Source organism: Falco biarmicus, chromosome 10, assembly GCF_023638135.1.
Source record: "Falco biarmicus isolate bFalBia1 chromosome 10, bFalBia1.pri, whole genome shotgun sequence".
Lineage (NCBI taxonomy): Eukaryota > Metazoa > Chordata > Aves > Falconiformes > Falconidae > Falco > Falco biarmicus.
Window position 1 is genome coordinate 27,918,792 of NC_079297.1, and position 16,186 is coordinate 27,934,977.

The 16,186-nt window shown below is 37.6% G+C and overlaps 1 protein-coding gene across 4 annotated transcripts in view; it reads right to left on the reverse strand.

Annotated features, from left to right (window-relative positions):
- Positions 1–2,649: 2,649 nt before the first annotated feature.
- Positions 2,650–16,186, reverse strand: part of PARVA (parvin alpha) — a 68,796-nt gene continuing 55,259 nt past the window's right edge. For all 4 annotated transcript variants that reach the window (XM_056354514.1, XM_056354513.1, XM_056354516.1 and 1 more), the window contains 6 exons: positions 16,000–16,019; positions 14,534–14,595; positions 13,764–13,832; positions 12,018–12,119; positions 11,147–11,219; positions 2,650–7,703 (listed from right to left, as the gene is read on the reverse strand). In XM_056354514.1, the coding sequence (XP_056210489.1) occupies positions 7,627–7,703; positions 11,147–11,219; positions 12,018–12,119; positions 13,764–13,832; positions 14,534–14,595; positions 16,000–16,019 (403 nt within the window). In that variant the 3' untranslated portion in view covers positions 2,650–7,626. The remainder of the gene's footprint in view (positions 7,704–11,146; positions 11,220–12,017; positions 12,120–13,763; positions 13,833–14,533; positions 14,596–15,999; positions 16,020–16,186) is intronic.

Below are 16,186 nucleotides of genomic sequence, written 5' to 3' on the forward strand. Positions count from 1 at the left end.
AGTGGACAAGAAGCTTGTATCTTTATGAGCTAATTTACAAAGCAGCTATAAGGGATCCTTTGAGGAAAGCATGCCTTAAAAGTAATGGGTTTGTGGGTGTAATTACATAGGGTTGTGCTAGGATGTGAAAACAACACAACGCAAGCCTCCGTAAATGTGACTGAGGCTTCCCACGGCGATACAAATATTTATCCATTTCTAGGTAAAACAGACTCAAAGAAACCGCAAGTACTTTCCTCACATGTTTAAAGTTAATTCAGTATTTTGCTGAATCGAAGCTGAAGTCCTCAGCACCCTGCAGGTTTCAGACTGTGCACAGGAATATAAGTACTCTCTCCTTACCTAAGTGTTGCCACCACCACCAAAAAAAAAAAAAAAAAAAAAGTAAGTTCTGGTTGCCGCAATTTCCCCCCACCCCCCTGCATGTAATTTAATAACTCTCATCTGTTCATCTAATATAACAGTTATAAATTTGGCATGTGATCCAATGAACTAATCATTCAGAGACATGACTGCAAGTCAGCACCATTCATTCCTCCCAGCATCAAAAGCCCTAAGCAGTGGATGGTGCTGATTAGTCACAGCTGAAGGCTTTAGAGCCTCAACATGCTAGTTTAGTAGTAATTTTCACCTAACTGGTACAGTGCAAACATCCAGGAGAGGGAAGAATAGTTAAAGCATGTTTTCAGGGTTATTCCCAATAAAATTAAGCTGAGCCAAGTAGGAAACAGTCTGTGCAGTCTGCCACAACACGGAGATCTCTGAAGGGAAGCAGAAGATGCTCTTCCTGGTTTCCCTCCCCAGCCCAAGTGAGGGGCATAGCCCCAGGAAGATTTTCTGCTTTTCACACAGCATATAGGCACCAAGGTCGAAATCCTGGAAAAACTGTTGGAGCACCACCTCCCCCTGAAGCCATCTGAATTTTTTGATTTTCAATTGAAAAATCCCCAGAATTTTATGCCTGCACATGTTCGAAGCTGACCCAGTCTCAATGTGGGACTCAGCAGTTCTAGTTTTAACCCAGCTGGGATTCAAAAGTCAGCTGTAGCACTCAGCCCAGCACTTGTGTTCAGAGAACGCCCAAGAAACCTCAACTGGCTTTACAGACGGAAGGCCGTCGTGCCTGCCATTTCCCTAAAACACAGCTCGTAGATGACGTAATGCTCACCCTCCCGCAGGAGCTCACCGAATGTCGAGAGGGCAGGTAGGAAGCAGGGGCTGAAACTGGTACTTGCTTTGCCTGAGGAAATGCAAACCTAACTCAGGCTGCAGGCTGTGCGGGGTAGGAATACCTTCTCTTGGGGCTGATTTGACAGCAGAGCCCTGGAAGAGAGAAGTGACAGTGACCAAAGCTCAGCAGGAGCTCTGCATTGAAATAGAGGTGACATTATCCTGGTTCCTCTTCAAAACACGTTTGTGTATTTTAGCACCCTTTGATTAACTAAAATACATAAGCAGGCCTTACAGGAGGGCCGGAAGACAGGTCCTTCACCCAAATCCTTTTCCACCTTTACAGCAACCTAACCACCAGTTATGCTCCCTCTTCTGCTCTCTTTGTTGGTTAATGTGGAATTACTTTATACACAGAGTTGCAACTTCAGCCTATGAACCAACAGTGCCCCTCCAAAAAAAAACCCTAAAAAAAGCATATCACCTTAAATTCATACTGCAGGTTACAGCACTCTTCTAAGGAGGAGAAATAATTCCCACAGGTGCAGGAGGGCATTAAACCCAGATCTTTTACTTTCTGAGTGAAAAGCATCAAAGAAATTGAGGTAGCCAGACCATGACCATTTTGTTGTACTGCAACGTTTGAAGAAGAGCAAGTCTGCTTGCTCTTCAGGACAAAATCCTTGAAATTCAGGACAAAACCCATAAGTATATATGACGGGGCTTAAGACTGTGGGTCCTAAGCAGAGAGAAGTACTTCTTTCCAGCCCTGAGTAATAGGCTGGGATTGAAGAATGGCATTAAAACTCACCCTGTCCTTAGTGTTCCCTGTTGATTAGGCAGATCTGCTTGGTGGTTTCAGCTTTACAAGCAGACCTAAAGATCAAGCACCTGCTCCTGGATTAATTCCAGTAATTCAGTAGCTAAAAATGTCCATCTGTAGCACTTTAGATGCCTATATTTTTGACTGGTTCCAAGTTCTGCACTGAAGTTCCTGCATTAAAGGGTCACAACAAAAACAAGTTTATAAAAAAATAAATGCAGTTATTTTCTGAAATGGACAGTTTAATTTCACTCATCTTAACATTTCACTAACATTCTGTTAAATTTCAAATTAACAAAATTACTGTGCAGAAAATTGCATTATACCCAGCTGCAATATCAACACTAAAGTGTTCAGCTCAGTAATATTAAAGCAAAGGTATACTTTGCTGTTTTGAGTCAAATATGGCATTTTCCTGACCTGCTGTTCTTAATCATTTCAAGCACATGTTTACACGGCTGTTTTTGCCAACCCACTTTCAGCTGTTACCAGCCCCCACAGAAAACAATAATAAACACCTAGTACACCCACAAAGAGGTAACTGAAAATGGGCTAGATGCATAGCGAGGTCTGGAAGCTCCGAGAAAATAAACCATTTAGCCTTCCTAATTTTTTGTTATACATCTCATACTTTGACCCAACAGCAACATACAGTGTTGATTTTCAGGTGCAGATTTTATTGTGGTTCATAACAAAGGTTTCAGAAAAAGCACAGGAAAAAAATCAGCAACAGAGTGTCTCTTACAGAGTACATAAAGTATATCCTGTGAAAGCTACCAACTCTGCAGTTGAAGTCAATGCAGTTTAATTTAAACAATTCTTCTCAGATACACACATTAAGAAGCAAATTTTGCAAATATTCTTTTTTTCTCAGTTAGTTTGATATTGAAATTGAGAACCAAATATTTCAGTGATACTAACATTGTTGCAGAGTGTGTATTATTAAACTGTTAGAAAAGAAAATCTCATTATTGCAAAAAGAAACAGTTACATGGAAAATATTGTCAAAATACATAAAATCAGCCCTAGTAAACATCAAATGACTCAAAACCTCCTTGGAAAATCTGTGGATGCTGAGGTATGCATAATTTTGGTGGTGCTATCTCAATTTTTCACGTGAAGCATCAAAACAAAATATCTTACTTTAAATTCATTGTAACTTTCTACAAAGGATTTCTTCAGCCTTTGATTATACTTTAACTGTAAAGAGAAAGCCCACACTAATTCTTATAGGAAAATGACAAAGGACTATTAGGGAACAGGGTAGAAAATCTTGCAAGTGGTCTTCAAGGCACTGTTTTCTCTTTGGGTGCCTGGCACACACAGAGGCCATTCATGAAGGCTGTTTTGATAGGAAGACAAGAATAACAAAAACTAGACCTAAAGCTAGTATCTAGTATATTAAATATCATATATACCTTTCTCTAATGAAATAAAATCCACTACTTTTCAAAGCCATTCTGCTTTACAACACTGTGGATTGCAGTAAGGTATCCGCTAAATTAATCTGAAACATGAATTTAAAAACATACTTTAAGAAAATAATTAAGAACAAAAGTCAACCAAGTAGCATTTACCTCAATCAATATAGTCTGCCTGCGTGTAGAACCTCCCCAAGTACTGTAACCCTCTGTAAAAGAGAATGGACCAAATGCCCTGTTGATTTAATGCCACTGGTTTACATGGAGACATGCTAATCAGCAACTTGGTCCAGAGTCCGTGGAAGCAGATCAGGACCTTACCCAGAACTCGCTCGTCCACCTGAATTCCTGAACTACGTAGCTGCAAGGGCTGCTGCCCCCCTATAACAGGAGATATCTACTAAGAAATGCCAAGAACTAGATATTCTGCAGTCAGCTCATTTAATAAGAAACTTAGTGCATCTGGACTCCACTGGAAATATAAAGTAATACACTCCTGGACTTGATGTGTTTGTCTCAAGTAAAATTATGCAGAGATTCCTTCAATACCTTTTTTCTAGAGCCTGTTCTTTATGGCAACTAAATGCCAGTCCGCTGGGAAAGGAATTTGAAAGGAGTTGACCTCAAGATGTTAGGATTTTGGGTAATTATTTAAGAATTTGTAGCTCCTCTTTGAAAAAAGTAAGTTTTTTGTGGTTGACAATGCATGCCAGGATCCATCAACAGGGAAAGGATGCCTATCTCCAACCACAAAACAAATCTGGACAACCATATTGCTGGATGCAATGGACGGATTAGAAGTCAGAGAAGCACAGAAAACTCTGTTCTTTTGGCAGTTTCATAAAGCAGCAGAAATGCTTCCTGTTTGTTACTCAAGGCAGGCTAATAATCTGATGGTTTTCAGCGGACTCAGCTCCCTGTGGGCCTTCATGGGACAGGGCATGACAGACAAGCGCCTCAGTCTGGTGGATGTGATCCAAATACACCCCTGAGATCTTAAGGCACTGGCTTGGATTCGTACCACCTGGCTTTAGGAACTAGCCAAAGCACTGAGACAGCAGCCTCCAGACCAGAGGCTCCCTCTGGGACCAGCAGAGAAACTGGCCTCCCCCCAGTGACTGTTCATCTCTTACCTGGGCTAAGTCCATTGATTTGGATCTATTTCATCATTGGAAGTCATTATAAATAAACCCAGGACTGACCTAAAACTTAAACAACTTCTATCTTAATATAAAGAGCAAGGAAAACTCTGCATTGAGCTGCACGTCAGTACACACAGCTGTGTATCAATAAAAGCATTGTAGGTGTCAGCAGAATTTGGCCCGGCTAACTTAACATTTCACTTCCCCAAAGGAAGGTGCTGGCCTACACTGATTGCTGAAGAGCAAACTGTCTACAGTAGTATTCTATGTTTCTATAATATTCTGTATCAAAGCAATAAATATTAGATATAATCTGTATATTAGTTTTCATATTCATCTGATAGCTATTTAAATCTACACTGTCAAAAATATAAGCAGTGACCCAATTCCTACATGGCAGCATACACTATTTGTGTGAATGTGTTAAAACTATCACATGGGTCTATACTTAGATAGGATACTCTTGTTTATATAGCAGACTTTAATTTACATAAATTCTTACCATAGGATAGATAATTGTGTAAGGGTTGGTTATTGTTGAAATGTTTCTATGGTTCTGCATAATTGCATTTCAGCATGAGGATTTGATCATTCTGTCTCAGTTCCATGTTTTTTAAAGATGGAAAATGGAGTCTGACAGACTTGAAAATCTCCAATACTGTTACACCAATATAGCACAGGAATAGTAATTTTCAAGTCTGGGCAAAAACCAGTTTCACTGTTCCTAACCTTTTTCCCTTGACATATATAAATCTCCTCTTTAAAGAAAGTGCACTCCTGAAAACAAGGGCAATCAAAATGTTTTGGCATTGTTGAGATGTAAAAGGGTGTTTCAGCTGAGTAAGACCTGCAGAAAAACTATCATATATTTTTTAATTAACTATTAAAAAGACTACAATCTAGCTGTGCAAATGAAAAAACTGCACGTTAAACATTAAAATAAGCTGAAGTTGCTGCTGGTATATACGTGAGAAGTTCTGTCTCAGTTTGCCCAAAAAGTGCTGGGTTAATTCCTATTGTTTAGCTTCTCAGATACTAAAGGTATAATGAAAACATGTTAATTTTCATCAAGGTCAAAATGTCCAGCTATTTCCCCCTGTAAAAAGCAAATAATAGTTCTTTTCTGTACCTCTAATTTCAGAAGCTCAATTATAAATACAGAGGTAACAATATGCTTTAATAAAGATATTTAGAACTCTTATAACAATCAGATAACAACTTTTGAGTTCAGAGAACGGCCAGGTATTGTCCTTTGAATTAAATACTGACTTCCCTTTGCAAAAGTTGATACTTACTTCTCAGGAGAATGATTTCTGTAGCCCCCCAGCAGAAGTCAGTATCATCTTGTTATTAAACATCAGCTAGTGTTTATCAAAGACAGAACATAATTGCTTGTCTTCCCTTTATGCTAATGTTCACTGGAAAGCTCTACATTAAAAAAAAAGAAAAAAAAAAAGAAAAGCCCTGGAAAATGGAAAAATAGGTAATGCTTTATAAAATAAGTAACATACAGCTGTTAATAACTGTTCTTGCCAGCACTGCGTTTCTTCAGATGAACAGACTCAACAGCTGACAGACTGCTTTCCCTTTTACCTATACCAGTTCTGCCATAATTGGATGACTGTTAACAAGTCTCCCTCCTGCACTAAGAGGTCCAAAGATTTCTGAACAGTTGTCCAGTAATTTCTGCCTAAGGATTTTTTTCTCCTTACTGTCTAACCCCGGATCCCAAGATCCTGTGATTGCACTGGAACGCTTAATTTAGAAAGTTATCTAATACTAACATCAAGACTTCCAGCAAGTGATTAGTTTACTCTTCAGCTTATGCCAGTGCAGTTTTTGATGATTCAGGCAGTCTCTATCAGCTTCTTTATGGAAACATAACTGGTGCTTGACATGAGTCTTAAGGAAAGAATCAACTCTCATTTCTCTTTTGTGTCTTTGTTATAGCTAAAACCAAACAGGTAACAGCTTATAATTGGTGATGATTAGATAAAAGTATTCTTTACAGCCATGTAAAATGGCCAAAGAACCTTACGCTGTAACAGAGTCTGCAGATGGGAGTAGCTGTGACCAAAAAGCCGTGCTTTTGGATCTGAAACTCTACAAGAATGTTTCTAGAAAATGAGTCTCATGTTTTTGTGTTGGACATTATGCAGCAAAATACATTCATCATAAAATCAAAGGGATGAATTCTAAATCCTCTTTAGCAATAAATCCAAACTTGCAACCTGGTAATCCTGTGTTTAAACTAGTAAAAGAAAAGCAAGCCATTCTTTTACTTTCTAATACTATGTAATAATACAAATATTATAGGGAAACTGTGTACAGGTGTGTGTTCCTGAAATGTGTACTTTGCAAAAAAGATATCTTCCTTGAACAAAACCAAGTGACAAGCTGCAAAGTGTGCTTATGTGGAATGCTCAATAACATGTATTTAAATCAGACTATCACATTACAGTAAGTCTGAAGGAATGAGTAGCCACTTCAGTTTGTGCCCATAAAATTCAAGCCTAATGGCACTGGAAATATAAATTAATCAGGTTAAGTGCTTGAGAAAGTGTCTTCTTTTTAGCTGTGATATGAACAAGAGTATTTAACCCTTTCTCCCCCTGCATGTTTCTCATAATTAGAATGCAACCATCTTATCATGTATAGAACATGTCCTTCCCCTCCCCAGATTAGAAAAGATATATGTAAAAAAAATTAAAATACTCAGTACACATTCTTCCTATGATCAGCTTCAAAGAATGATTTGAATTAATGTTACTAAATCTTTTTTTTCCATTCTTGCTCTACCTACTACGAAACAGTATGAAGACAGTCATTATTGAAACATTAATCCTCCCAGAATATACCCAAATACCTCCCTCCAAACCTTTTATCTTCGTAAGTAATATTAGCTTTAAATCTACTATGAAAATAGTAGTGCATGAATAACCAATGAAAAAATTCTTCAGATAAGTGGTTTAGTTCCTTTTAGGATAAAGATGCAGAGGAATACCGATGAAAAAGATGCCAGTTATGATGCTTTCTTTGTTAACACTCCTGCAGGACCCAGATCAATTCTTCACTCCACATTCCTGTACTTGGTAAACAAATTGTACAGTACTCTCAGTGTAGACTTCAAGTCACAATTTACAATATCTAGAAAAAAGACAAGGGAAAATCAATGAGTAACTTGATTAGCTCGTAATCATTTTCAGAAGAAGTGCCCATTCTCCACTCTCTTTCCTTGCCGAGATCCATATCCATGAACGTTAGAACCACAAGGATAGTAAGAAAGAGTAGAAATATAAATAAATGAATAGTAGAAATATAAATGACGTTTTTTAAACTGGCAACTCAAAAATCAGTATTTCAACCACTTTTAGTTAGGGCTACAAAAGGCTAAGGATACTGATACAGAAATGTAACCAACGTTCAGATGGCCATGAGACAAACCGTGCCTAAGATTACACATATTTATATGATTGAATCTTCAGTCAGTTGCAGCTGAAAAGTAATGATTTGGGAAAAATCATCAGGCAGGTACCAACGGAACTCTTCTCTCATATAAGAGTCGTAGGACTTGGCCCATTCTGGGCTGCAACATCCTTTATTAGGCCTAATTTCAGCAAGATAGCTAAAGCTAAGCTTAAATTTTCTAAAGGATCTAAAGAAAGTAGGTATACAAGTGCTCCTTGACACTTCTGAAAATGCTTTGAGTTAGCCGATGTACATGGCTGACCCAGTCCTTAGAAACTCAACGTCTACGGTAAAGGATTTATATGAAACAAAAAGCTAATGAATACCTTCTGTTTCGAAGAGAAGTTCTTGAGAAAGTCAATATTATTTCACAAGAAATCTATAAAACAAACTGACAAGTACTACTGCAGCAGTCTACGCTAGTGCTTCAAGGAATATTCAATCTCAAACAAGGACTCAAAATTGCCCTCAAAGAATAGAACAGGATTAGAATTGTCCTCTTTCTGTTGACTGTATAGGAACTCAATCTCCTGACTTTGGTATTTGAACTGGCCATGAAGGTGTAGAGGAGATGGTGTACATACATACTCCTATTACCTTCAAAATGTCCAAGGAAGCCTAGTAAATTGTGTATGTAATCATCAGATAGTTTTTCCATTATAATTATCTACACTGATGTTTCTCATTGATTGCAAAGGGGTTATACTCTTTTGAATTAATTCAATCGAAACTACACATGGTGTCCCAAAGTATGCAGACTTTGAAGGGCTAAAGATAATAGCTGCATGGCAAACTGACATCCACAGACAAAGGGTGAAAACACTTAAACCCAGGTTTTACGCTGAGCCTATGCACGGTTGTGAAACCACAGCCACATGGTTTTGTGGCTCTTAATAAATCAGATCAAAAATGCTTGGTATAAAACAAAGAAAAAATGCCAAAAACTACAGGAATGGCACATTGCTCCCACAACATCATGTCACACTCTGCAATACTGTTTACATATAACTCGGGACGTTTCCTCTTTCAGGCCAGCAGCAAGCTGCGTAACACCTTCCCTTCCTAATACAGAACTTCAAATGAATAAAGGGACAACTTGGACAGGCCTTTGCAAAGTTACCAGAAGACTCCACCACAACAACAGAATTCCACAGAAAGGTCCAAACTAAAAAGCAGCATGCTCCCAGAGAAACATGAAGTATTTCCATTGCTACATGTGTTTGACCAATATGCATAATGTTTTACTGGTTGCAATTTTCAAAGAGAAACTTGAATTTGGCTTTGATGCACACAATTTAAGCAGTAATCTGAAAAAGCTTAAACTGCAAATGAATTCGTTATAGACTCAGTAGATTAATGTTCCGGCCATTTTTAAAGTAAAAGGTCAGGGAAAGCTTTTTAATACCTTTTCAATTATATTGCAAATAACCCAAATAAACTGTTGACCCCATAAAAATCACTGGTTTTCATACTCATTTATTTAACCACATTCTTTTTTCCACTAAATATGTTTTTCATATTCTAAAGCACTTTTCAGCATATTTTTTCCTCAAGAACCTCAAAGAAACAGCGTAGGAATTTAAAGAGTATTTAGTATACACATTTAGGATAAGATCCTTTTCAATACTCTTTTGCTCACTGGAAATTTTAAGTACGGGCATTGTGCCCAATGTAACAACACATAAAACAGATGTGTTTTTCCATTCACATTGGGCAGGAAGTTTCATATTAAGCATTTCAATAATTGCACAAGAAATGTCTTATATATGCTGAAATATCCTTATGGCTTGATTTATACTGGAAAAATTAGCTGTCCCCTAGAGCAATAAATACCTGAAAAATTAAATGTCATAAGAATTTTAAACCTCCATGGGGAGTAAGGGATCACAGATACTCTCTGTTTTACTTGGATCCCTAGATTTCACAATTTCCCCCTTCTCTCTTTGACTATTTCAAACATAAAAGTGTGTGATATAGTCACAACTGGTTTAGTCAAGCATGATTGTGGATAAGAGTTCAAGCAATTAAAATAAGTGAAAAAATAGGCTGGGTAGGTCCAGGTTAAATGCATAGGCAGCATAGGCTCAATCCTGAGACCTTTTTTTGCGTGTGTGCATATGTCTGCTGCTATTATGATCTGGAAGTTGGGAGGGACGGAAAATAAGCAGAACGGAGCAGAACTTGATTCAGTGATGTGTGCCTGAATCTCCAGAAAGCCCTCACTATTGGAAGTAAAACTCTAAGCATCAGCTTGTATCACCTCCTCAGGGGATGACAATCCCATACTACAACAGGAGAAGACTGTTTACACCACAGAACGTAAATCTGCAATGGGTCTTGAAAACACATATATATTGATTACTGTAGTAAGTAACCAGCAGAAGCCCAGCTACCACCCCTGTTTGGAAGAGTATATGTCCAGCTCCTGTACAGTAAGAAGTGGTAACTTCTCACGGGACGAACAAGAAGAGTACTCTGTAACATGGTGATATCAAGGGCTCTATATCCTGCCTAAAAAGCTGGATTTAAACCCTGTATTTATACAAGCAAAGAGGAGTGGAATCCTGGTCCTACCAAAGTCAGCAGCAAAACCTTCATCTTCCCTGAAGACACATTTTACTTTCAGTTTCTAGCTCTAAATCTAATTTAAATATGGCATGATTAGGTCCTGCATTCAAAGGCAGTTATGTGAACATCTAAAATTTTTCTTCCACAACATCTACTTCTTTTGTGAAAATCTTGCAAATCACACTGCAATACTTGATGTTTAGTATGCAGATATAGGATGGGGGGAAATGGAACAATTGGAGCAATTCACATCTGCCAGTGACACCATTCACAATCGTATTCTTTTTCTTTCAGTGAATACCTGAGTATTACCGCATGTTTGGTCACACAGCTCTTACCCTGGCCATTCAAGAAAGGAAGCCTTCTAACATTTGAAAAAAAGCATGACTATCAACCGCTTAAAATACAGTTACCTGAGCACTTCAAAAACGTATCTTGCCTTTCACTCTTAGATTAACATTTTAACCTTCATTTAGCTATACCACAATCCTATGAGATATGATGTGGATCCAATGCAAATTTTTAAGGCGATACAAAAGAAGTATAATAGATACCTTCTGGTCTTGGCTTTGGCTTTTCCAATCCACCATCCTGCATTAGCTCAAATGCAAAGGATACATTGAGGACCTAGTAATATAATAATGGTAGTCATTACTGTGAACTACATACAGTATAGTATAAATGGTCAAATCAAGATGTATTTAAAGCTGCAGACTCGGATGCTCAGAAGGAAAAACTAGTCAGGGGTCCATATATCAATGGAAGAACTGGTCCATGGAATGCAGACAATCCATTGGTGTGTTTTTTCTGGGTGGTGATGGTGGTTTCAGAAATATAAAAGTATTGCAAAATAACATGTGACCTAGTATCACCCACAGAAAAATTACTTAGGAGTAAGAATAGCCCACCTCCCACAAGTTCAAAAATTGGAACATGATGGCCCATTAAGTGCTCGGCTTGAATAGACAGATGAATTGCCTGGATAGCAACAGGCAGTAAGGCAACAGTTGGTCTTAAAGTGATACATTGTACATATATGTCTTCATGCTTCCAAAAACATGAAACCTTTCAGATGTTGAATTCTTGGATTTTGGACACAAAAATATCAGTTCTGTCATCAATTCCTGTGAATAATTCCTTACACACTTAATGAACAGTAAGTCTGATTCAATGACAGCATCACACAATGGCTGCCAAAATCAGTTAATACTTGCTAACCACCCCGTTATTAATATATATTCCCTTTTATTCCAGGTAAACATGATACTAAGACCTTGAAAATGCTTGGAAATTGTTACCAGCACAGTCCTCTCTTGATTTCAGCTATTTACATCAAATTTAAGCAGGAAAGTTTATGACATCCTTGTACTACTAAATATGTTTATATGTTTATTTGTCTGTCACACAAAAATGAAATCTAATTACCTTTTGTTCAAAACTATCAGGAGTCAAGAAAAAGCTGTGCAGAGGAACAAAATAGCCTTCTAGGAGACCCATGAGCAGAACTAAGTACACACCATCTGCAAACTGTAAAAAAGACATTCCTCAGTACATTTTCTGAAGAATAACTCATTGCTTTGCTTAATGAACAAGATATATATTGTCTAATGCAAAATTGTCATCAAACTACTAACACAAATATTTTAAATTGCAACTAAAAGATCTCATCTCCCTTCTTTGATTCCTTTTATTTAGTTAGTACTTTCTGTTATGTCTTCTGCAAAACTGACATAATGCCAAAATACACACGCAGAGTAAAATCCCTGGAAAGACAGGTGGTCAGTGGCTTTGATCTAATGCCTTTGCTTTCTGTTACTAGTTGTGGGGAATCAGAACAGCCACCTTTCAAGCTCTCAAATGGCATGCATTCCCTGAGCAGAGAAACACAGAATGGAGGTGCAATCCCATGACTGCCCCAAAATTCAGTATATTGGAGGAAATGAAGGAAAAAAGAATCATCTTTGTCCACGTTCTGCAAGTCTGTGTCAATCCAATTTTAAGTGTATGTAATTACTGGGGGAAGACATCTAATTGCTATGATATATGTTCATCCTATCTAAAAAAAATAGCAACATCCATAAGATTTTGTTAAAGGCCCATCACTCTTACCCCTGTGGCATCAGGTCTATCAGTGCTCTGAGATATCCTTGCAATCAAACTGAGTTACCTGAAGCAGCCCATCACCTTCCCAAGGTCGGTAATTTCGTTCAACTGATAGAAATACAGCCTCTCATCTTAGGGAATACTGTTTCAGATAAATGCTTAAGGGGTTTCTAGGTACATTTGAATAATAAGTTTTCTCCAGAAGTAAACAAAGCAGTAAGCAGGCATAGGGAACGCCCTTCTGAAAGCCCTCACACATTACTTCCATCTAAACCTTAATTTTACCATTGAAAAATCTTTACCAGATTGATAGCTATTTAAATAAACCAGAGACTGTTAATAATATGTATCAAGACATAAAACAAAACCTGTCCTAAGACACCTGGGTTTTTTTGATAGTGCAGATACCATCCTTCCTGCCTGACCTTGTAATTTTCTTAGGATAACTGCTGCAATTGTTCACATGGGGAGGTATTAATACAGCAGGATTAAGCTTTTCTTTTAGCTTCTTTTCAGCCAATTTAGCAGCTGAGAACAAGAAAGAAGACCATGTATCACATTATTTCTGTGGTGCAATCAAGCCTGCAGCCCAACTGTACAGCTGCCTATACACTTGAGTAGCTTTACTTTTAAGAACGTATCTCACTGAATGGAGTCATTGTAATCCCATGGAATTGCCTGCTTGTGTAAAGGTAGGCAGGAAACAACTGTTCAGCTTGACATTGGAACAAACCAAGAGGGCAGAGTTCTTTCCTGATCAAAACAAGCACAGGTTCTGCTTACAGCACTTGGCAGTGCCCGAGAGGTAGCATCTGTTAATTAATTTTTATTCTAATGGAAGCACAAAACTGTTTTAGAGAAATTTAGCTGCCCTCATGATTTCTTTGCTGAATTGGTGAGAATCGTCTTCATAAAACATATTTAGAATTGAAGAGTTTCCCATCGAAATAACAATTTAGAGCTCTATGAATAATAATAATTCAATTACATTTCTGCATAAAGTTGGGGGCACTGCGCATAACACAGCACAACTATCCCTCCTCTTTAAGAAAGGCTATAAAATACTACCTGGGTCTCCAGTTCAGTCACCTCCAAATTCAATTTATTCAGATGCTTGTTCACAAAGGTGATGAGAGTCTGAAATAGGAAAACAATGTAACGAAGGCCTATTCAGTAAGGCAGCAGTTCAACTCATGCAGTATGAACTCTACCCAGAAAAGAATCTGCAGGAGTGAAGAGACTGCAACACAAATTTTAAGTTTTAAAAGTGAAATGTAGCATGAACAAAAACAGTATCTTTTTTTTTTCCCCAAGAATGAAGAACAGAAATAAAATGAACACAATGTATATAAATAAAAATACACTGTTAAAACATAGTAATACTTAAAAAAACCCTTGTAGCAGACTTACTGTAAGGAAGTGGGTAATAGGACTCCACTCATGTCTGACAGCAGCCAAAACACTCTAGGTCAGACCCTTGCCAGCTGTAAACTGGATACCTCTTTGGCATCAATCAGTACATTCAATCTACCAGTTGGGTTCTACTCAACATACGCTTTGTGGGATGGAAATTCTTTTTGATTCCATTCTTTTTGATAGAAATGTTGATAACTACGTGTTGTTCTGTGTTCCAAAGTTAAGTTCATGCTGCTAAATATCGTAAAAAGTAACATTATAATGATGAATTTGTATATTTAAGCATAAGGCTTAATTGTATTTAATGTGTGTAAACTATGCCAATTATAGATTATGTACATACACACGAAATATGTACAAACAGATTCACACAAGCATGCACACGAACACATTATGTATTTCAAAAATAAAAATGTTCCAACCTTTTTCACTACATTGAGCTTGTCTGGAGCATGGTCAAATAAAGTGTCAAATGCATCTCTTTCTGAAAAACATTCAGAGATGTTAATACACTGAGCAGCAGTTGTCCAAATGCAAAATAAACACTTATAAAGGCACATACCCATTTGAGACATCACAGTCAGCAAAAGGTTTCAACATATTCTCTTTATATTCCAAATACCATGTATTTTGCATACTGCTCTCTTGCTATAAGCTGCTAGTAACTTATTCTCTATGGTTTATAAAAAGCATCGTTTTCAAGTAGGATTTGGATTACCTAATAATCCTGTTTTTCATAAATAAAGAATGATACATTTATGCATAAAAGCTTTAACAGCCAGATACAAGGAGCTAAGTAACGAAATCATTTTGTGTAGAAGACCACGAGTTTGCGTCTAGAGTCACTACACCTGCAGAGGAAGATTTTCCCCATGGGCCACTGACTGCTTTGCGGTGCGCTATATTATTAACCTCCTCAAGCAAGCTTATGATTACACAGCTGCAATATGATTCTTTGTATAGATGTTTTGGGCCATTCTGATATGCAATTTTGGACATTATCAACAGGACGGACAACCTAGGGTAGCATGGCTGGAGGGCTACTGGAGCCACCTTCTGAAGAAAACAGAAAGAAAAATACAAAAAGGTACCAGAGCCTTTTCTAGAGGAATTTCCATTTTGACAATCTCCTGAATGATAGTTAATGACTCCATAAAAAGCTGCATTCATATTCCTCAAAAAAAAAAAAAAAAAAAAAAAAAAAGAGAAGCTAGAGTAGACCCAAATGCATTTGTAGAAGGCAGACTTTATACAAAGTACGACTGCGCAGGGATACGACTGGGAGAAGTCGTCACACATGAGGCCTTTTAAATCAGCTGTAAGGCAACCACTGAAATACTGCAAGAAGCAAATGCTAAATTCTTGGTGGAACTCCACCTAAGCTCCTCAGATGAGTGTTTTCTGTTGGCCAGGCATTTGGCCAGTCTCAACACTAGCAGTAAGACATACCAGGCACAGGAACTTGCATGGTGTTTAGGCCTGCTGAATAATGACTCAAAGCCATTAAAGTGTAAGCAGGTTACATATGCAAGAATGCCAACAAGTTCACTAGCTGGTTTATGATAAGACATCATTTCATATTATGCTGGGAACTTATGACCATTAATACTATTACAGTAATGTTCTGGAGGTTAAACCACAAAGCACCTGCAAATTAACACGTGCTGAAAAGCAATGAAATGTGTTTTAAAGACAGTCAAACTGATTTTAATGCTTTTTTCCTTTTGGTAACTGCCACAACAGCTTGTGGTGCATATATTTATATATCTGCCAGGGCAACTGGAAATCCTCTACTTCCTTACAGTTTGATCAAAGTGACCACCCATTGCAGAACTAATATATATACTTTGGCTACTTCAAGAAAAAGATAATAATCAAATGAACTTACCATGCCTTCCAGATAATGCCCTATGAAAAAAAAAAAAAAAAAAAAAAAGAAAAAAAGAACAAACCATAGTTACATATCATTCACTTGCAGATGCTGTGCTGCAAAAGAAAACAGCATATACAGCCAAATCTTCAGCTTGGTGAATACTGGAGAATATCCATGGAATTAAGAAAACCTTCATCAAGTT